Source organism: Lagopus muta, chromosome 16 (assembly GCF_023343835.1).
Source record: "Lagopus muta isolate bLagMut1 chromosome 16, bLagMut1 primary, whole genome shotgun sequence".
NCBI classification, from domain to species: domain Eukaryota; kingdom Metazoa; phylum Chordata; class Aves; order Galliformes; family Phasianidae; genus Lagopus; species Lagopus muta.
In genome coordinates, this window is record NC_064448.1 from 9,398,036 (window position 1) to 9,421,572 (window position 23,537).

The 23,537-nt window shown below is 41.3% G+C and overlaps 1 protein-coding gene across 9 annotated transcripts in view; it reads right to left on the reverse strand.

Moving 5' to 3' along the window:
* Positions 1-23,537, reverse strand: part of ITCH (itchy E3 ubiquitin protein ligase) — a 232,467-nt gene that overhangs the window by 191,014 nt on the left and 17,916 nt on the right. For all 9 annotated transcript variants that reach the window (XM_048963529.1, XM_048963528.1, XM_048963526.1 and 6 more), the window contains exons 2-9: positions 13,876-13,966; positions 11,260-11,398; positions 9,924-10,048; positions 8,718-8,855; positions 6,605-6,647; positions 3,670-3,839; positions 2,272-2,506; positions 984-1,079 (exon numbers count right to left, since the gene is read on the reverse strand). In XM_048963529.1, the coding sequence (XP_048819486.1) occupies positions 984-1,079; positions 2,272-2,506; positions 3,670-3,839; positions 6,605-6,647; positions 8,718-8,855; positions 9,924-10,048; positions 11,260-11,398; positions 13,876-13,945 (1,016 nt within the window). In that variant the 5' untranslated portion in view covers positions 13,946-13,966. The remainder of the gene's footprint in view (positions 1-983; positions 1,080-2,271; positions 2,507-3,669; positions 3,840-6,604; positions 6,648-8,717; positions 8,856-9,923; positions 10,049-11,259; positions 11,399-13,875; positions 13,967-23,537) is intronic.

Below are 23,537 nucleotides of genomic sequence, written 5' to 3' on the forward strand. Positions count from 1 at the left end.
ACAAGATTTCTTCACGCTCTTTTCAATAAGTTCAATCTGTTTGGACAGAAATTCTTGTTTGCTGGGGAGAGGGGATTTCCCCCTCCCACCCTCCCTCAATATTTCAGTCCCCAAACATCAACACTATTTAGAAAACTTCACATTTGAAAGGCTTGGGTTGGAAGGGACCTTAAAGACCATCAGGTTCCAATCCAATCCCCAAATTTGAATAAAACCACTATGGTTTTGAGTAAGTTTTAATAATACAGTAACAAATCCTCTCAAAATTAAAAAAATGAAAATAATAATAATTGAATACAACAATTAGGTTCCCTTTACTCTCTGCCAGCTTGATTTGTTCTTTAAAATCTAATTCTCTTCACTGTCCCATGTGCTTTTACTTTGTAATTCTCTAACACATGGATCAGTTAAGCCTGAATGAATTGCAATAGAACAATTGTGTTTTTCTTTCAGTATGGACAAAAAAAAATGAGTAACAAATGAAAGAATATCACCTGCACAAAGTGTAACATCACTGGCTGTTCTAACAGCTGGAAACACCTAAAAACTAAAGATTCTTTACAAGAGCATAGTAATTTAACAGCTGGGAATCCTAAGACAAGACCAAAGGACTGTAAGCAATAACCTCAGGATAAATAGGTAACCAAGGGCATTCATGCTCAGGCTAATAGTTGTCTAAATTACAAAACACCCTCCTGTGGTTTTGATTATCTTTCACAGTCAAGAGTGCCCACTGTTTTCACCCATTTATCAGCATACATCCACTTGCTTATTCTTTTGACGAGAAATCTCCATTTCATTATCTTTGACATTCAACTCCTTTCCACACTGTAGAGCTCTTCGGAAACAAACTGGATAAATTGTTTGCGCTTGTTCATGTTGCAATGTACAAATGCGCTTTCCAGCTGCAGTAAACTGAGTCAGTTTTAGATACACCCAGTCCAGGCACATCCAAGGCAATCAGATGCCTTTACATGGCTTACCTTGGAGGAAGAGGCTCTGGCCGATCCCACGTTGTTCTTTTTTCAACATGATCTACATAATATACTCGACCATGCTGGTCCACTCTTTGCTCCCAGCTGAAAATAAAATGACACTTAATCACTTCTATCTCGAGGTGGAATTACTCCAGCTGCTCATCAGCATGAAGGATACAGTATAAGATGAGAAACATTTCGTTTTGTAAAGTGCTTCTCTTACTAAAACACTTGAAGCATTTAGAACAACAATTTTTAAATTTTCTGTACAACCACCTTCAGGTTGTGATAAACTAAAGCCAAAATTCATGCATGTGCATGCTGCCTTAGCAAGCAATGTTTTGTATTCAATATCAAACAGATCAGTAATGCATTGAGCAGAATCATCAGTGGAGCATAATCCCCTATTAGATTAATACTCATTTAATTTGAATCTCCAAATTATGCAAACGTTGCACACAGCACATATCAGCAGTTCAGCATAAGGGCACTGAAGTTGCATTTTCTGAATACGCAGCGTTTGGGATGCGGACTTACTCCAGTATTTGTATCAAATGTATCATGGAGGGAAATGCGCAGTAATTTACCATTTCTAATGAAATAAAAATGGTAAAGCAACAACTGATGTTTTCAAAATTGCTTTTACAGTTACCCTGTAAGCATGGTAATAATCCAAACCTCACCCACCTATTGCTTTAACTGCAGGCAAATTAAAGCAGGTAATAATTCACCTATTACACCACTCACATTAGGAAGCTTTTGCTTTCCCTCACTCAGAGTACAGAAACAGTTCTTTAAAGACAAAGTTCAGAATCTAAACAATATCTTTGAGGCAAGGGACCAATCATCTGACAAACTCCACACGGGTATGAAATACCTCACTGTGCCCACATTGCTCTCAAGAGGTGCAATGTATGAACTATGAAATTTAAAGCCACATAGCAGATTATGTCCTGCAACAGTAACTTTCCTTCTACTTATTTATATGCTTCTTACCATTTGACTTCTTTCTAATTTGAAGACAGCAAGTTGTCTCACTATTTAAAACCTCTGTTTCACTGACTTAGCAGTTCTCAACAAACATCAAAACTACTTAAAATTTGATTCCTTTCTTGATTAAACCATACACACACACACACCTGAAAGTCTACTAGGTCAAACAGTTTAGAAAACCTTCACTTAAAAAGCTTTTGGGAATTGTTGTTATGCAGCAAAAGATAGATGTTACGTGTATTTTGGTATGCTTAAAAGAAGAAAACAGAAACGTCAGCTGAAAAATTCATTAAGCTCATACCCAGGTGGAAGAGGACCTTGACTGACTGTAGTTAGTGCCTGAGTTGGAGGATTTACTGGCTGGACTTGTCTTGATACTGGAGGAGTGGTGAGCGCAGCAGTTGCAGGAGCTGTTGTTGCTGCTGTTGCCCCCTCAGGGCTCGGTTCTGAAGATGTATTTGCAGCTGTGCCTGCCAGTGAACCTGCACTGGCCCCATCATTCTCTGTGGACGTGGATGGAGAACCATTCACACTTCCTACGACGCCAGACGTGTCAGAAGAAAAAAAAAAACTTTACTTGGTATTTCTCTCCTTATTGATAACCTATTTCAGTATCTGTAAGTCACAAAAGTAAACGTGCAGAAGGTGGTAGTTTGAAGTAGGGCACACATACAGCCACATTTCCTACTTCACACAAAAAAATGTAAAAAAGGCAGCTTAGCTGCACTCTGTAAAAATGCTTTAGTCCAAGAACTGCTATCAGCTGCACAGCTTTGATATTACAAAGAAAAGCGACTCACCAAAGCAACTTGTCTGCATTCTCTAAACATGAGATGATTCTAAAGAAAAAACCACGTGCTCACATTGATGGATTTCCCAATTATTACTTGCAACAATTCAAGAGGCAGCATGCGCAACATTTTCAAGAAGAGATTTGACACAATGTGGGCAAATTAAGGCTGTGGAAGGGAGAATACATGCATTCTTTAAATGCTTTCAGATGTTTTTCCCCATGCAGGCCATTTGGTAGGCAGTATTAAGAACTATACACAACTCTTATTACTAAACTACACTGCCTTTATCTTTTCAAATAATTACTGCAGCCTACTTTTCCATCCATCCTCAGCATTTATCAATTGTGACAACGAGATCACCAAAACACACAGTAGTGTATGCACGTGGAGGAGTTAACCCTGAAAACACCCAGCATTCTCTTCAAGTTTCGGAGTTTCTAAATTATAAGACAGACTAAAAAACAAATCTGTTTTCATGCAATCAATGTTTGAAGTGCTGCTGTTTCAAATAATTTAACCTGGACTGTAGAAACAAATTACTAATCTTCCAAGCCCCAGCATTATCTACTTGAGACAGTTCTGTAAGTCCTTCAGCAGGTTTGTTCACAGGTCTCATTAAAATTAACCGAATGCAACAGTAGCACTCACTCATCTTCTTTTGGCACCAGCTCCAACATATTTAGCAGTATCACTACAATCATCACTTATCAGTCATGGAAACAAGAAATTACTCATAAGAGGAACAGTGATATTGAATGCAAACTGTTCAAACAGAAGTTATATATCCAAGAATTTACCATGAAAAAATTGTAGTTAAAAACATGCATCAGGAAACGTTATGTTCATTTTCAGATTGTACAGAGAATCCACAGCTTTGAGTGGATTTCTGGCCCTAGAATACGCACCAGCTGCTGATGGGGGTCTGCGGGGTGTGGGTGGAGGTGGTCTGGAAGGCCTGGGAGGTCGAGAAGGTTTGCAGCTTCCATTGGTGAGTAGTGGAGAATCACTGCCATTAACAGTCTTGTTTTCATTTGAAGCAGCATCTTCAGAGCTTTCAAGGCCATTTGAGTTAGTCCTTTGTAGGAAAAGACAGAAAGGAGAACTATACTAAGAGTCTATGGATGAGAACAAGCTTTATAAAAGAAATGAGAATGTAATAATTATGGCTAGATAAGATTTTTACATTCATGATAATTATAAAAAAAAACCTACGGGTTTGAATGAACACTCTGAGAATTTACCCGAGGCACACGAGATGAAAACGGAGTGAAGCAGATGTACTGACAGCCGCTGTGGACATCTCCTTTTTCATTACCCAACTCAATACAGCTGCCTTCAGGCCCTCTGCACTTTGCTGCTCAACCTTTTCCTCCCATGAATGCCACTAGTCTCTAATGAGATGGGAAGTTGATTAAGACTGTAGAACAGCCTGTGTGCATTGGCTCCACATGGTAAGCATATGTTCAGAACAAACAGGCGGCTTGAAAATTTTAGACAAATTAACTACGCACACAGATTCTCCCCCTAAGCTCAGTTCTGGATATTGCTAAGAGAACTTAGGACTAAGCATTAAGATTTTGAAGAGGAGCTATGAATTAATAAGCAGCATCTCAACTTTTCAAGCACTTAACTTGAAATAGCTGCCTTCATTCATTCTGTGCCAGTCAGTTACACCTAGCAGCGTATTAGTCTGATACATTTGTACCCCACTGAGCGGAGGTAAATGCACCTACACCTTTATGTCTAAAGCATTTAGTTACCTAGTGGATTGGCAGGTCAAATATAGAGGCCATAGGCAATAAAAACACAGGTTTCATTTCAGACCAATGCCTTTAAAATTACATTCTTATAAACACACAGTAGGTAGTAGGTAGGCCTAGTTAAACCACAACGCATAAGAGATCAAGTAGAATCACCCACGTCTGACCTCAATATCCATGTCAAATGTACCTTTGCCCCAGACTAGGTGTGCTACATGTGACAATTTACACCGTGCTACAACCCTGAAGTAAATGACCATGATGTGCAAATCACTGGGGATGTGAAGTCTGCAAGAACTATAGCCTCACTTTCCCTTGGCCCTAGTAAGTACTGCTTCTGTTTGAATTTTACTGTCAGAAGTAAAACCTATTATCTTTTGTGGACTTAGATCAGGCATTTTAAGACAATGGTGCATACGAAATGTAATTATACACACAGCAGTAAGTGCTGCTAAGTATGTTCCACAGCACTTACATGATCCTCAAAAGGGATCCTGCAGGAGCACCAAAAACCCTGTGAGGTGGTACTAAAACCACACAAGCTCATATTACTATTACTGGGCATTCCATACCCAAGCATGGAAGCATTTTTCTGAGCAAAAAAAGGAAACAGAACTATATAAAACTTCTGTAGGAAGACTCCAGACTACTCCGCTAAGTGAGGTTTAAGTTCTCCTGCTTGCTTACAGATCAACTCAGCTATTCCAGATCTCATCTGAGAGTGCTGCACATTGTACAGATACTTAAAATACTCATAGAACTGGAAACTAATTGTAGTGGCTTGGTGCTCACTGCAGGTTAAATACGGTCACTTTTATTCCACTATGCTGTATGGGACACAATCCCAAATCAATCTTCAAACACTGCAACTGTCAGCTTTCGGTATCTTCTCAACAAAGCAAAATAGAGTTCTGATACCTCCGTGCTGTGAAACAGGAATGTAAAAAGCATGCACTGTGGTGTTTATGCACCAGTGGGACTTCCTTAAAGATTATTTTTATTTTTATGCAATCTGATTTATCACCGGGAAATTAAATCTCAAATCTTTTTATTTGGGGATTTTTATTTGTATCCTTGTCTCGAGAACGGAAGCTGCACTCAGCACACACCAGAAGGAGAAATACTCTGTACTTTGGAGTGAGACAAGTGCTTTTCAGACCAGCTCTAAACTGCAGCTCGCTAGCTTTCATTGAGAAAAACGCCTACTGCTGCTATGCTCCCTGAAATAGTTCCTCACAGTAGGGGCAGTCAAGTTAAGAGATTCAACCACGTGTCCCCAAAACAGAACAGAATTTGCCCATGATACTGAAAACCTGCACTCAGCTCAAGCATTTTCACAAGAGCTATAAATCCAAGAATAATGTACGTCAAGGGGCTCACAACTGTTGAACTAGGAGTGTAGATTGATGTATGAGAGCCAAAGCAACACCATGCTTATTTCAGTCCTTTTAAGGCAGAAATTTATGAAGCAAGCTGCTGTGGGAGCCAAAATCTTACTGGTCTCATCAACATTAGCACTGTTAACACAAGGTGCTGTCCTCATACCAGAGACAGTAGGATACATATACACCTCACAACAACACACTTAATTGCTCAGGGAAGATTAATTGAACCTAAATCTTTCCATGCACCCTTTCCAGCTATGGCTCAGTACCTGGGAGTAATTGTAGAAGATGCCAACCGCGTGTGCTGATGGACTCAGCCAAACCAAAGCACCTGTTCTGATGCCAGACTGACAGCCATGCAGCTTTACAACATTTTAAATGAAGCAGATAAAGAAAAATCTGCAAATAGTAAGTTACTGGATGCAAAGCCAACTCTCTCACATTATACTGAGCTAGTACTAAGCAGTTTTGCTTAATACTGCAAAAAGGTTCCTATTGCTAGTTATGTTAAATAAACCTGTTACAATTAACTTGCTTTTAAAGACAGTTAAATATTTGAATGTACAATAGTATAATTTTTTTAAGGATGTGCTCAGAACTTCACAAATTATTCAGTCATCATGTTTGTAAACCATGCAGTCCCTCATTCAGAAATGCAAACATTAAGTGCAAAAAACAAGGGGAAAAAGTCTTACCGAGCGTCATTTCTTGCTTTGGAGCTGTCACTCTGTGTAGGACCTTAAATACCAGAAATACAAGGACAGCAGCACTGTGAGCAACATTTGGAATCACTTCCAAGCACAAAAAAAACACAAGCCTTTAAAGCCCAGATTTCTCTCAAATGCCAAGGCTGCACACTTCTATGCTGCTCATCTACAGGCTTCTTTTAAGACTGCACACGTTTCACACCTATGCATGTGTATGAGTTTTCTTAAAGCATTGCTGCCACAAAGTGCAAAAGCAGTAACATTTTCACCTTATGGAAGATGTAACACTACCTTCCCCAACTGCACGAATACTGCCAAAGGCACACAGTTCAGTAATTCCCTTCTGTCTCTGTCAGCAGTACCAAGCAGTCATTTTCCCAGTGGAGCTCACTTTTCATACTCTCAACCCTGTTCTGAGGGCAGGCAGAGCAGGTAGGACAACAAGTTCCTCTGAAATCCTCTCTCTGGCTGGCCAGCAAATCCCTGCAGCTGTTTGCTTGAGAACTGGTCTCTCTGACCCAGACCATTCCCTTTCTCTATGCACAAGGTAGCATCAAGGCATTGGAGCAGGTCCAAATTTGGCTGCTCTCCAGAAAGTATTATAGCAATTCAGCTTAGATTTGCAAACGTTTCTCAACTGCTTATTCAGCTACCTTGCAAATATTTGCCTTCTGTGCCAGCACTTGCAACATGCAACACTGAAACGCTCATGTGCAAAGCGCAAATACTTCATCCCATTGAATTAAACAACTGCCATTAACAAGGAAATCAATTATCACCTCTGATGGGAACTAACTGCAGCTGTAAGCCAAGAAGTGGGATGTAAACTCTTACCCTGACCTGCTGTTCAAGGAACTCATTCTAATTCCAACAACACAAACTTAACCTCAAAGGCCAGTCAGGCAACAACGCAGGCCAGTCAGTGCCCCTGCACTCTAGAACATGTTACACTGAATCTTTTTAAGATCTCTCTCTTTTCTCATCTGCTTCAGACATCTCATCCTCTTGGAATCCTCTGCTCAACTGCTTTCTAACACTTGCCCTGCACTCTGCAGCACAAAACCGCATTCAGTTCCACTATCTGCATGACTTTTCCTACTTACCAACATTTTTCTCTCAGTAGGTTAATTTAAGGAAATGGTTTCCAACTGTGCTTTTACTTCTTCCAAGTACTGCACCTGAGGGAAATGTTACTTTCACCTCAGCCTTGCTCTACAAGCCTCACAGTACTTGGGCTTTCTTTAGAAAAAGCAAAACAAACAACAAAATCACACTCCATCAGAGCACGCAATCAATCTTTTTAGCACAGTTACATATTCGGATGCAATCAGAAACTGTCTTCATTTAGTCCTTCAAAAAACAAAAACACCTTTCTGACACAAGCCAACTCATCGTCCTGCTGGTTTCCACCACAGAGAGCCTGTTTGATCCTGGAGAAATCACCTCCCATCCAGTTCTAGTCTGCACACTGCGTCACCCTCAGAAATGCACCTCTGTCTGCCTCAACCAAAGGAACTGCAATGCCTTACTTCTATTTTAACGTAATTACACAGTTCACACCTACTGAAGACTCTCAGTTAAAAATTATCCTTGTTATCTGAGACTGAAGATACCAATTAAATGAAAAAAGAGTGGATCTCCCCCTCCAGCAAAAATCTGTAAGCATTTCATTTAGATATCTAAAAAAATTCAATATAAAGCTGTTTCCTAGCCAGAACGTTTACTATTATGAGACTAAATTTATCCATTTTATATTGCTTTTTTGCTTATAGGCTTAGGAAAATTGAGGGAAGCTAAAAGCCTTCGTTAAAGTAAGGCACAATGGTAGCTCGTAATTCCTAGATAAAGCAAGCAAAGTTCAGAAAATTAAGGTGCTGATCTTATTTGCATTACAGTCATGCTGATAATCTTTGCTGATTATGACTCCACTGCAAATAAAAGCACATAAAAGCTCTGGTCTCTACAAACACCAAGTTAAATAAACCACTCGTTACCATTACTAAAAGACTGCATTCAAGCATTCAGTAAAAAAAAACAAAAAACAAAACCTTTGTATACCAGATATTATATACATTGTACATTTAAACTGAAAGTCACTTACTTCTTGTACTTGAGGCATCACCATTGGTCAGGAGCTCAGGATCTACCTGCATCCCATCTAGACAGACAGACAAATCTCCTACCACTTCTGCTGGCTCTCTGTCACCAAGAAGATGCAGTGTTACCACTACCTGATCAACTGAAAAAGAACAAGAAAGTCAGGGTTTACCTAAATATATAATGAAAGAGATCACAGCAATCAAGAAAAAATACACAACTTCTGCTTGCACTCTGCATAATTTCCTACACCTTGCGTGGTGCAGCTAATCATTCCCACGTGTCAGCAAGCTTATTATTTCTACCAAGTAGGGAGAACTAGAGCACAAGCTTTTTGCTGCCTAAAGAAAGGTGTATCTTTATAGGAGAAATGCAGCCTCTGGTTTCTGCCCACACTTCTTAAGCAATTAATGTACCTGTCCTTGATGAGCTATAGACAGAAGATGTAATTCACCTCATTCTTCATTCAGAACAGCTACCAAGTCTATCTTGGAGCACATTTATCTAGTGACATGTAGTTTTGCATTTTGAATGTGGATTCTGTATCACGTCCCTAAGTCAGAGGTACTTTGTGGGTACATCCTAGTTCTTGGTTGAAATGCCTGAATCAGCATCCAGTACCATACAGCATGACACCCACTGTTACACAGAGCAGTGGAGTTATAATTTTCAGCTACAATCACAACAGGACAGTGACTACCAGGAGAAAAACGTATTACATTGCTACCAACATGCTGCAATTTGAGTGCCCACCATCTGAAAGTCAGGAAGCAAAAGTCAGAACAAGGATGAGAGCACATCAGTATGCAGTATATAGCAAGACAATTTGATAATGGGTGTGATGATCCACTTGGAAGCTCCGCAGTGCACATACTGCCTCAAAGCTAACTGGTTCTAAGACACATTAAATGGTACAACATACACTGCTTCGAACATCAACAACATTCACTCACTTTCTCCTCTAGCACCAGATATGTATCTGTTTTTAGGCTATGTAAAAGGAACCACTCTTTCATTACACTTTCACGCCTGCACATAAAAGCAAAGTGAAAAACATCAGGCTTCCATCGACACCACGACAGGTTGTGTATAAGGAAATAAAGATGATAACAAAAGATTGCGAGGATGCTCAGAAATGCAATCTGCAGCAACAAAAGGAACACTTAATGCCCACCACAGCGTTATGCACTGCACTCAAACTTGTACTTACGTTTCATACTGTTTGATTTCAAAGTCTCATGAATATCCAGGGCAGCACTTCCCAGGAGGACATCAGACTTCAATGTTTGATGGCTCCAGACTCGAAAGGTTAATTTACTTAGAGGAGTGACAATTCTGAAAAGAAGTTAAGCACTAGTGTAAAGGTTTTGGGTGAACTGAGCAATGTACATCAACTGTCACTTAAAAATTATTTTAAAAAGCAGAGTACGAACTGTGGCACTGTGAAAAGCCTCCTCTGGCTGATAAGGTCATAGAACCACAATGCTGGAATCTGTGCCCAGCACGCAGGCAGCTCCATTTGTCTGCTGGTGGCAGAGACCGTGAGTGTCTGCTCCTAGAGAAGCCACCAGCAGGGCCACATTCTGAAGCTGACAGCACTCTACCTTGTGCTGTGAGGCCCTCCACTCCCAAACTGTCAGCACTTACATACTGGGAGAGCCCCTTACTGAAGAAGAAACATATGCCAATGCAATTATCCTTTTTAGACAGCAGTTAGTTACTGTCTCCCCTCTATCTCCAAAACAAGCTTAATCAAACCATGCTAACTGCTGTATTTCTAAATGTGGCTTGGAATTTTGCAGGAAGGCATTTTGGTGGTATGGTGCACGTGAGCAGGAAAGCCCTGGAGAATATAGGAGCTCTCACAGTGAAAAGAAAAGCCTGAAAGACTTTTCTTTTTCCTTCGTAGAAGTATTCTGACAACAGCAGAAAGAAGAGCACCACCAAACACCTGATGACATTACAGTTAAAATAAATGGAAGCTGCAGATCTTTTTTTTAATATCAGTGCTTCATACCTCCTGTCATCTCACAACACAAACACCAACTCTGTTCCTTCTTGAAACTAATGCTAGCTTTGTACTTTGTACTATAAATGCAACAGCAATTTTGTGCTTGTGCCTGAAGTGGGAAGTGATTATACACAGCCAACTAGCAGTGCTACAGCACGCTGCAGGACACTGCCACACAAAACTACACTTTTCAGCCACAAAAAACTAACCTTAATTGTGACAATCAAAACATGAATGGAACTGTCAGCTTCACCAGATTACCTTCACTTTCCTATTACACGATTAAAGCTGAGTTCTTACACTACAGACATTGCTACAATTCCTTGTAAGCACTATGTCTTTTCTGTGGGACGTAATGCAATGGTTTTATAAATACATAGGTTGGAATGGAGTATATTAGCCCTCAAAAATTCTCTCTATCCTGTGCAATGCAGAACGCCTCGTCTAAAATAATAACACAACCCACCCTTAAATCCACAGTCAGTTGCACAGCACTAATTTAACTCAAACTAGAAAACAAAACCATCAGACATACACTGTAAGATGCTGTTTCCACTTTGGACTATTTGTGTTGTTGCATTTTTCTGTCTTCTTTGACTGTCCATCTACTGAGACTTCCACATAAGGGCTTGGTCCAAACCACTTATTTTTTTCTTTTAGTTTTGCTGAAATAACTGTTAAGAAAGAGAAAAGTTATAATCGATGACTGAATATTTTAACATCAAATAATATTTTTCAGCTGGCTACTTCAGTATTCAAGTATGAGATCGCTGATGGCTGACAGTAACGCTCAGGAGAGAAAGCACACATGGAAAACAAATGTGTTTGCATTTCAGGTTATTTTGTCCAGCGTTACATCTCACACAAAAGTCTAAAAACATGGCAGTACTTCTTCCACTGCATCAGACACCATGGCTGATAATTATCAGTTTTAGATCCCCAAAAGCATTTCAGTGCTGAAAGCAGAAAATATCACCTACAGCCTACCTAACCTGCTCCCTGTCCCCAGCCAGGATCGTTCCCACAGTTTTTTACACTTGCTTCTGATAAAGTTGGAAACACGATCCATCTTCCTCACTAATGAACCCTGGACAAGTGCCACTGCTGGTGATGAGAAGATGTTTAAGAAAAGGAAAGTTTTGTTGAGTTTTCTGTATCAAAGCCAACTGACACAAAATCTAACAGGAGGGCAGTTTGGAGCTCTAATAACTACCTACTGTTCTACAGCAAAACTTGGACAGGACTTGCAGCTCTAGAGCTTTTCTCATGCTAGTAAATATATTCTTTATATTAATACCTGGACAGCAACATAAACTTGAAATTTTCATTTTTTTAAACATTCAACATCAACTACAGTAGTCCTGTCTTGCCAAACACCGAGTGCATTGTCTTGATTTGCTCTGCATGTGCCTACCCCAATGCTTATTTGGCTCTTAGACAAGGAGAGTTCTTGGATTCTTTGACAGCACTCAGCTTACAAATCAGTACTCACAACCAACGGCCAATGAACCCTGCTCTGTTGCTACAAATGTCAGTCTGGTCTCTTGTATTTTCATCGCTACTTAAGCTGCACTACATGATTTAAAAAAGATGATCAATTCAAACCCATATGCCTAATCTACCTATATTCCCTTTATAGTCTATGTTCCTTTAGAGACTTAGAGAAGTAGCTTAGTACAAACTGATCTGAACTGCTCCCAAAGGAAGCTCTCTCTCTTTATGAGCTCTCATTGAAATCAGTTCCGTTAGCTGGCACTGATCTTCAAGAATTACCTTCCCCTGATGCCTCCAGTACCTGGATACTGCAGCAATTCATGCCTCAACATCACTAGCTGCCTCAAAGACATCAAGATCTGATTTGACTCAGCACAAATCAGCAGTCCTGTGCCTACTTTTGAGGTTCTTACTTACCCAGACAACCTGAAAGTTCATTTGAAGCCAACTGAGAACAGTAGAATGGAGAGAGAAGGGGGAGACAGATGGGGGCTGCTGTTTACTGAACTTCCTAGGAGAAAGCAAAGTCTGCCTGCACCAAAGGAAAGTTTTGCAGACTGTGGCTGAACAAGAAAGAAATTAAGAAATGAACATCATAATTGTCTTCATCCTAAAGATGAAACAATTCTTTCCTTTTATGTGCCTTTAACGCAGCAAACCTCACACAGGCATCACTCCTGTAATCCTCAGCTAGGTTTCCCTTGGCTATGGGAAGACACACCGCCCTTGAAACCTCTTCAATTCTCATCTCCAATATCAATCTGCAGAGAAGAGATTTTTCTTCAGGTCTCAAACTTCAGTGAGAAAGATCATGTTTGTGTCCTCAAAGTGACAGTGAGGGCAGCACAATTTATTCACTTCTCTTCTTCTGTTTTGCCTGAAGTTTTCCCATCTGTTTATGACAATTCCTTTCATTTGCACAACTTCTTCACATATCCCCACCTTGAGGGTGCAAAGTTTAGCCCTAATGCTTCTAAATACACACATGCATATACCCACAGACCTTCCATTCTCAGGCTTTAGCTTTCACACTTGAGTAAAATTTGTCAGTCAGAGAGCAGAGAAACCTGCTCGGTTTCAGCAGTTGTTCTGTTGTGCAGCACTACAAAAAGCAAAGCACGGCCATGTAAATCCAGTCCTATGCAATCTACAAGTCCTCAATTACACTAACACCCTCATCACGAATGAAAACATTTAACAGAGTCAAATGCAGTAAACAGCAGTGCAAATTCACTTAGTTTAAGACATAAAAATGATTGTGAAATTGTTAAGATTCGGTGCTGTGCCAGCTGTTAGCAACGGAAAGCAGTTTTATTACGTTGTTACATTTCAAACAGAAGTTACCCAGTTCTCTCCTACTGTTCTGTACAACTGACTTAATGCTACTCAAAAGTAATTATTCATTTCTTCATTCCTTACATAAAAAAGTATAATTTCAAAACAGATTGTGATAAAATCCTACATATTTCTGCCAAGTCACAACTTTGTTACACCGTCAATTTTATTTTGCTACTTCTCATGGACTTTGCATTATTAAAAGCTTGCCAAAACACAACATGCTACTATAATTACTCTTTAATTACTGGGAGACAAACAAACAAATGAAAATTTTTCCTTGTACGTTTTTGATTGGAAAAGATACATAATAACAACTTACCAGTGATCTGAAGCTGTGATTTCATATACAGCCCACCAGGTAATCCTGACTTGGATCCAGTGCCAGCCATAATATGGGCTGGATCTTGAACCTGGATAAAGAGAGTGTCAACACATCAATCCTCCAACACTCAGAAATGATTTCATTTTCTTTTTTTGATGTGCAGATGCATTACACTGCAAACAACACTGCCACAGTCGTTGTCTTTCTAGTTTCCTTCCCTTTCTAAAGTACCAAACGTGGTTCATTAAGGGCTTAGCCTTTACCCAACGTGATCTGTAAGCACTCATGCCCTGACCAACAAGATCTTCTGATCTTGTCTCCTCACTTGCCCATCAACTGTGAGAACAACATTCTTATGTTACCAATGTTTACTCTTCTGTCTGAAATATTGCTTTTATTGATATCCTGAGTCCTGGGGTAAGAAGTTATTGCAGTTTGAAAAACTCAAAAAGCTATCAAACAAATCCACAAGCACAGAAGAAAGAAATTATGAAATTAAAAAGTAAGCTTAGAGAAACCTGTTTCTCTAGTCTTTTGTCTCCATTTGGTCAGACTGAGGATACGGCCTGGGGCTGTAATTCCAGAACACTGAAGAGGAAACATTGCCTCTGGCAGAGGATGAGACACCCTTGCCCAGCCTTCCCTCTCAGGGCAGTCTGCTCTCCTGACCCTCCCAGCACCCTCTGCATATGGCACTAAAGCAAACGGGTATTCCTGCTATTCTTTGAACTCATGCACCCAATTCTCTATTTGGTTTTCGAGGATGGGGAAAAGCAGATGGGGCCAATACACATCACGTAGCTTTGACGTCTACAGACAAATTAAATAGCATGCTGCTATGTTCAGATACAGATTACTCCGAAGTATCCCGACATCCTTGCTCAGACTCACTGATGCAGCCCCTCTGTGCCACATCCCCTCCCTGTGCCAACTCCTCACTGCCTGCTGTGGTCAAAACCACTCATGCACCCAATGTGTCCATCTGACCTCCATCTGCTGCCCACTTTCTGCTCAGCCTCTGGACCTGTGAGCAGCACCGACCCAGACATCTGCAGCATCTGCAGCTATTGCCAACAAGGAAAGTCAGGTTAGCTGAGTGGCTCCGTCGGAAGGACACAACACTCCACGCGAGGTGTTCCCAACTGCATCACCACAAGCAGCCTAAACCTCTACATTCTGTGCAAAACACAGTTTGAGAAAGGAGGCCACATTTGAGTAACACAAGTTTCTGAAGCTGCGGTGCAAAGCCAAAGCCTGCGTACTGCGATTACTGTGAAACTGTACTTCCACAGAGGTATTTCAAGAGTGACTGTATGGAAAGTTCTTACTTGCTGCAGATGCACATAGCGGTGTCAGCCACACCACCAAAAAGAGTACTACCAACTTGCTCAAATACACTGCATTATCAGTGGACTTCAGGACTTTTACACTAAATTCCAGCTGCGAACAAATCTAAATCTTGCAAGGGTGAAAATGTTTTTAAGAGAAGTATTTTAGAAATCTTCTCAATTTACAAGACTTTCAAGGACAATTCTGAAGCCTGATCCTGTGATGAGCTCTGCCAAGCTACATAAGCTTTGTGCTTTAAGAAGGCAGATGAATGAAGCATCCAGACCAGCACTGCTGTTCTTGGCAGCCCGAAGGAGGCTGAATTTGCAGAATTGAAGTTTTCCTGGAGAAAGAGCACTGCACATAACAAACACAACTACTGAAGGTGAGGATTAATTTACATTTGGAACCACACAGTAAGCACACACAGCCGAAGCACACGTTAAAGCTTATTTTTTCTAAGCCTGCAAAATACGCTCAGTAAAATTAATGTATTAATATTCGACCATTTTCACTGAGAACATAGGGAAAAAGAAAATCTATCAGCTTAATCCCATCAGAAATGACCATCCTGCACACACCTGAATCCATCTGAGTTGCCACATGCACATACTGGCACTTACACAGCCCAGCCTGCAGGTCTCACTGGTCAGCACAAGACACATTTCAAGAGCCTGCCAGTATTTCTAAGGATAAGAAACCATGTTATACAGAGCTTAGTTCTCTCAACTGCCATTAAGCTCCTAATTACTGTTCAACAACAATCAAGCTGAAGAATCTTATCTTATTGCTTATGTACCAATGAGGCACACAATCTAGAATCCATTAGTCAAGAAACTACTGTATGAGCAGCAATTTTTTCATGATAACTGCACAAACTTTTAGCACGAAAAACCAGCCTAGGGAGACATAAAAATGAAAACTGCAATATTGAACAACTATAAAAATATTTCCATTTTGTTTTATTGCAGGGAACAGTACTGAGGGTTCTGAAAGAAGGGAATGTGGCTGTTAAAGTACCTGGATGTGAGTGGGCAGGCAGGCACGAAGTAATGACTGCCACCAAGCACTGTGACTGCCCTGCACTTTGAACCCTGTGCCAGTAAAAGGGAATATAATGACTGCTTCCAAATGATGTTATAAATCATCAGTTAATGAACAAAATATCATTCAAGGCATTACAACTTAGGTATTTCCACAAGTTGAAAATACTCCAGCTGATTTGAGAATGCCTACTCAAGCTTTTTCTATGCAGTAGGAAATTGTGTCTTCATTAATAACTAGCTTTGTTTTTACCTTTCTTTAATTAGATTAAGATCACGTTGCCATTTTTCACCTAGATGCAGCTGCCCATTTCCAAGGAGCCTGCCAGAACATGAAATTTGGGAACATTTGTTGAGAGGCTCAAAAGCTGCAACACAGAGAAGGCAGGCAGCAGGAAGAGCACAATCACATAAGCTTCACTTCCGTAAGGGATGAACACACCTACACAAATCAATTAGTGTATGAAAAGATTAAGTATCACATAACAGGGGATGAGTACGTCCTGTCAGTATAAATAATCACTCAAATGCTTTCCCAGTCACTGATGGCTACACGTATCCTCCCAGATACATTTATTCTTGCCACAGGCCACAGGAAGGTGTAATCATGGGACAGCTTATGCTGCACTGAACTATGTATGCACTTCTTGATTTTAAACCATCTGACAAACTTCAATTTTAAGCAGCCCAGAATTTTCTGTTGTACCCAAAGAGATGAAAGACAGCTTTCATCCTGTTTCTTTTGTGCATGCACAATGAATTGGGAATTGTCATTGTTTGAAGAAGGCTTGCAGTGAGCACAGCATTAGATGCATCGGCCAGCACTACTTCAGAAGTTTACGTTTCCCCTTCAGAAGGACGAGCTGACTGGGATACAGATGGCGACATGAAGAAAAGAACACAACCAGGATCTGACAAGCAGAGCCTGTACCCAGAGAACATGGAGCTACAGCTTCCTCCCAGCCCTGACCCGGAACCCCTCCAGCCAGGAGCTGATCTGCCCCATCCCTTCCTGCAGCCATTTCATGCTCTGCACAGCGACCTGCTCCTAATGCACTCCACTGGCACACTTCATAACAAAATAAAATCTTAATGTTACTGTGATTCCAGCCAGATTTCATTAGGTTTTTATCAGGTTAATAACTACGTGATGCTTCCAGTGCTCAATGTAAAAGTGCATTGTCTCTATTTTGAAGAGAGCAGGAAGGAAAAAAAAAACACAAAAGAACCCCACACAATTGGTTTAGTTCATGGTAAAAAGAAATGACACGGGCAGCTGCTGCCACGTACAAACAGCAAGAACAGTTTTTGTACATTTCGCAGCAAGACAAACTGTGGTCACGCTCAGCTGCAGAAGGCCATCTCTCACCGTGTGCTCAGACAGGCTGGCACCAGCACGGCTTAGAACAAACCCACTCTGCAGTCACACCTTTGGACCTCACTGCTTCTGGGACTCTGTTCTTTGAATTTCCACCCTAGCCACAGTGCTTTCTCCAAAGCCTCCCTATGGCATGGTGTGCTCTTAGGGCAAAATGCATCATCCTCAAAGGTATTTTAATCCATGACAGCAAAGTTCATCACAGAACTTTCTTGCTTGCGCGTGAATGGTGCAGAAGGAAGAAATCCTAGAGGGACACAGCCCAGACACCACCAACACGTTCAGAAAACAGATGGGAGGTGAGCACAGCCTTATTTTTCTTTTAATAAATCATGAGAAAGAATAGAAAGAAAAGCAGCATTGAGTTCATGGTTGGAGCAAAGCAAGGAGTGAACGAGTTTCTTACCCTGCAAATCCAGTGGGTATAAATAGCAGAAGAAAAGCTAGCAAAGACTAGAAAGCCCTTCAGAGGGTTACTGTGGGACCTTCATTCATGGATGGGAATCATTAAAGGATAGGCTTGCTTTAAAAGGTAATTTTATTTCACGTTCATTTGAAAGTACAGAAGACAACCGTGTGAGAACAAAATCCTGTGACTATCGTACATGCATAGCTTTGAAAATATGTTGGCACACACTCATTATAATTAAAAAAACTGAAATAACTGCACAGTCTGCTGCTGGAAAACTGATGTTTGTTAACTGTAAGAACACAGCCTGCTCTACATTTTAGAGGTGAACTGAGTCAAAGGGAATTTGCTATTTCCATGAGCCAGTCAAAAAATCTGCAATAAGGAAAACATTTCTTTAAGATACTGATGTTAACAATGGGTGTTGAAAACAGAGGAAAACAGTGTAAGGAAAACAGCCGGTGTACAGAGGCATACAAGATTCTGGAAAAAGTCTCAGTTATGAGACATTTTATTTAGAAAGGCTGTATATAAAGTATGCTGCTTTTATGACAGCTGTTTCTTTTTTTTCTGTATTTTTTTTAAACACATGATTCATGTACCTGTACGTGAATTTCAGAGACAATTCCCAGTGATGAGTTTGTGTCAACATTGGACATGTTTTCTCTGTAAGGAATTGATGCACACTTCTTCTCTTCCCCCCTAAAACACCGAAACCTGTATTTAACTGTAGGCTGTCATACAGCAGAAAGGTTCTTTTCTCTCAAAGGTTACTTGTAACTACCCAGTAAGGCTAAGCAAAACCAGCAAGTTTGGCAACTTCTTGCTTTGTAACTTTGTAGATATTTGAAAATTTCAAGTTTCAAAAAGTGGTTTCACAAAGCTGTTTTTGTTTCACATTTTTCTTGGTTTTTCCTTAAAATAAGTTCGGAGGACATGGTAAGTTATGTCTAAGCAAGACGACATGCAGAAAGAAAATGCTGAGTAATCAACTAGGAGGAAAAAATGGACAGATTATAACAGTGCTGAGTGCAGATTGGAAAAGGAAGCAATTTCGAGGTTTGCATCATGGGATGTTTATATAAGGAATGGAAACAAAGAGGGTTTTAACAGCAGCACACAGCTTGGCTCCCTTAGCCATCAGACAAACCAGCCTGAGAAGTGTGACAGACCTGGTGCTCACCAGTTCGGATGAGCTCAGCAAAGAGGTTCAGATTAGAGTTGGTCTGGGCTCTCGAGAAATACGGCCTAGCAAAAAGGAACTTCAGGACCCCGAGCTTCAGAAGAGCTAGTTTGGGCTCTTTAAGGCAATACCGAACGAGATCCCTAGGGAAGCTGTCCCTTAGGGAAAAAGGAACAGAGCAGAGCCGGCACCTCTTAAGGACGCCAGCCTGAGAACACAACAGCTCTCCATCCCCCAGGGTAAGGAATCAGGCAGAGGAGGCAGGAAACCAGCAGGCTGAGCAGGGAAACACTGCTCAAAGTGAGGGGTAAGAAGGAAATGTGCAGGCAGAGGAAGCAGGGAGGCGTGCTGGGCAGAGTAGAGGGATGCTGCCTAGATACACAGGAAAGCCAAGGCAGAAATGGAACCAAACTTGGCAAGATACATGAAAAATAACAAGCAGGTAGCCTGGTCTCAGCTGGGACAGTATGGGGACGGAATGTCCTGGAAGGGAAAGGATGCTGAGGCACTCCACAACTCTTCTGCCTCAGATCTCACTGACAATCACCTCTCCCCAAACTGCCTTAGGAGAGGTGTTCCCAGCAGCTGCAGGTCATCATCCCATTCCCTTCTGCTCAGCCCTGGTGAGGCCAATATTGAGGTTTGGGTTTCCCAGTACCACAGAGACCTGGACACACTGGAGATAGCCCAGTGGATGGCAACCAAGCTACAAAAAAGGACAGGAGCATCTCTGCTAATAAAAAGGTCCTCCTGTTGAAGAGAAGGCTCTGGGGGACCTCGTTACTGTCATTAAATTATGAGACATCTTGAAGTTGGTGGTAGAACAGTTACTTCTATTTCCCTCTGAGAGATAGAATCATAGAATCACAAGGTTGGAAACAACCTGCAAGATCATCTAGTCCAACCATCCTCCTATTACCACTGCTATCACAAGCACTAAGCCATATCTTGTAGCTCCTCATCAAACACCTCTTGAACACCGCCAGGAAACAGAAACCTCGGATCTCACTGTAACAAAAGGACAGGTAATAAGGACTGGTTGAACAGTTTATTTCCCTGAGAGTCTGAACTCTTAGACTGCTGAGTTGTGGTCAGCAGTTCTATGTCCAGCTGGAGGCCTGCCATGAGAGGTGCTCCCCAGGGCTCTGACATGGGACCAGAAGTCCCAACATCTTTATCAATGACCTAGACAGTGGGACAGTGCTCCCTCAGCAAGTTTGCTGATGACATCAAACTAAGTGGTGCAATTGACACAATAAAAGGAAGGGATGCAATCCAAAGGGACCTGGACAGGCTTGAGAAGTGGGCCTGTGAGAACCTGGTGAGGTACAACAGGTCACAAAAGCAGATTGCTCCATCCCTGGAAGTGCCAAAGGCCAGGCTGAAAGGGGCCCTTGGCAGCCTGACTGGGAGGGAGGCAGACAGTCCATGGAAGGTTTTGGAGCTGGATGGGCCTTACAGTCCATTCCATTCCAAACATTCTGTCATACGATTACAGCATGTCAGCAGTACTACACCGGTTCACTGAAAATGCAGTAAAATCACAACTGTTCTGCCACAATGCTCCTGTTAGAATTTGAAATACAGATACTAAACCAACACCAGGCATGAAAACATGAGAAATAATAGAATTTTGTTGCAGATACTGAGAGCAAGCCTGCTCCTCTCATTACAAAAGAACATCACAAAACTCACGATGAAATAATATTTAAACCAGATACTTTCACAATGTACTATCAGCAGCTACAGAACACATTCGCATCCAATTCAACAACTATAAATTAAGCAAACTTAAAGGTTTTTCAAGAGTTTGAATTTGTACCCCAAAGCAGAACTGCCAAATGTTACACTTAGGTGAGAACACTATTGCTGCACAGGGACTCACCACCCCACTGACTCACTTGCAGAGAGAACAGCTGGCACAAGCAATGACACTACAAGGCAGATTTCCAGGAGCTCTCTCTGAGGCTGCCAGGGACCTGAGGAATAAGCACCGAGTTCCTGCGTTGTTCTGCTGATACCAGTGATGGTTCTCATCTGATTACAGCCAGCACTACTGTGTCAACCAGCACTACAGGCACCACTCTGCTTTGCTGTGTTTAACTTGGTTCAGCTGTTCACAAAGCTTACACACAGACAGTTTTTCTAGCAAGGATGAGTGACATGCACACTCAAAGGCAACATGCCAGAAAAAATCTATTTCTGAGGGAAACACATTGCAGTTAGCTTGGGAAACAACTTAAGTGACACAACCTTGGAAGCAGTGGTAAAGATATATAAACCATGAAACACAGAAGAGCTGCCCAACTTCTTCCCTTTCCCTGCTATGCACTGGTTAATGAGAAATCCTTGATAGTGAAGTAGAAGCTATTCATTATGCTGTGTTAATCACGTATGCAAGTAATCCATATTTTTCCAACCTAATTCATTTATATAATGCAAACCAGAAGCACTTGCTACATCTGCTTACATACAACCATTTCTGCTTTGTTCCAAAGCACAACAGTACAGTCAAAAGTTACTTCCCCTTTAAATCAAGGAGTCCAGTTGTATTTGGTGAAATTTCCTAAACCCATTCCAGGTAACTGCCCTTCTGAATCTTTCTCTCCAGTGTTTTCCTACCAATAAACTTGCCTTGTAGAAAATCCTAACAGAGATATTACAATTGGTATGAACAAAGAAGTAATGCAACATACACGTACAGATTAGGAAAACACCCAGCAGAACAAAGGTCAGCAGAAAGGCTTTTACTGACAAAGGACACTTTTTGTAGCAATGAAACAGAATGCCTTGGTGTCTTGGTAAGACTGCAGCATGGCTATGTGTCAGCATAAGAGCCTGTGCTTTAAATAGAGGAAATGGCAACAGGGTTACAGCACATCACATCCGCCATTCTTTTTTTCTATTGGGTTAACAGGAAAACACACTGTAGCTATAAGGAGAGGGTTATTTAATACAAGGAGAAAACAAACGACCAGCATTAACCCTCGCTTCAGTATGGAGGCTTAAGTGAGATTCTGAAGAAAAGAGCCAGCTTAAAACAACCGCTGACTCCCCAGACATGTAAAGGATCCATCTATAAAGTAGTTTGTCACCAAAGGGACTCCAGGGCACGATAAGCAGTTGGCAGAAGCAGGTAGGTCCACCTGATGCTGCACACAGGAGATGCTGTGCAGCCACCTGACGCACAGAACAACGCCCCAGTGCTCGTCAGTACTGAGTAACTGAGTCTGTGAGAAAGCAAGCACTACGAGGAGAACTACCTGCAGACTTTCAAAGCCTACAGCACCCGCCCATCTGTAAGGTCTCACACTGGGCCTCGTTACAGTCATTTCCCACAACCCTACGCACAGCAGGGAACGATAATCAGATACCCATATTGATATCCTAGAATATGATCCAAAGATGGCTGTGCTGTATCATGAACAGATTACACATTACAGTACCAAAGACCAAGGAACTACCAACAGCCTTAAACAGCTTTCCTAAAAACACTAAGGCAATCATTTATACAAGGCTGATCTCATTTTTCCAAATACCTACCTTAGTAGGGAATGGGAATGGAATGTTGTTTCTGCATTAGATATTGAAAAGGAGGAATTGATCTGAAGAAATAGAGCACAGTGTATTTGTATTTTGTAACTTGTCCTTAGAAATAGCTGATGTGAAAAAGCAGAAATACCATCTATGTTAGTAACATACTTTAGAAATATAGTTGCTGAATTATGTGATTAATGTTTGCTTGCAAAACTGCAGTAGTTTTTAAATGTTCCACATAGTACAGGCATAGTATTATGGACTAGAAAGCATATTGTGGGGCTATTCTGTTTGCATAAGAGAGCCTCAGCAAAGTAAAACAGACTTAAAGATCAAAGCAGGCAGGGCCTCCATGCAAGGCTGGGTTGCCTTGCTCTGTGGGTAGGTTGGGATGCAACATGCAGGCATCAGGATACTCCCCTCTATCCTCCCTCCAAGCTTATCTCTATGCAAGGACAAGCAGATGTCCAGAAAGTGACCAAGTGTTGAGTGGGCAATGTCAGAAGTTAACTAATAGTGATATGTGCTTAGCTAGCAACAGTTGATGTTTAGCTGAGCTTCGGGAAGGTCACAGAATCACAGAATTGTAGGGGTTGGAAGGGACCTCCAGAGATCATCGAGTCCAACCCCCTGCCAAAGCAGGTTCCCTACAGCAGGTCGCACAGGTCGGCATCCAGGCAGGTCTTGAACATCTCCAGAGAAGGAGACTCCAAACCTCCCTGGGCAGCCTGTTCCAGTGCTCCGTCACCGCACTTAAAGAAGTTCTTGAGCACATTGGTG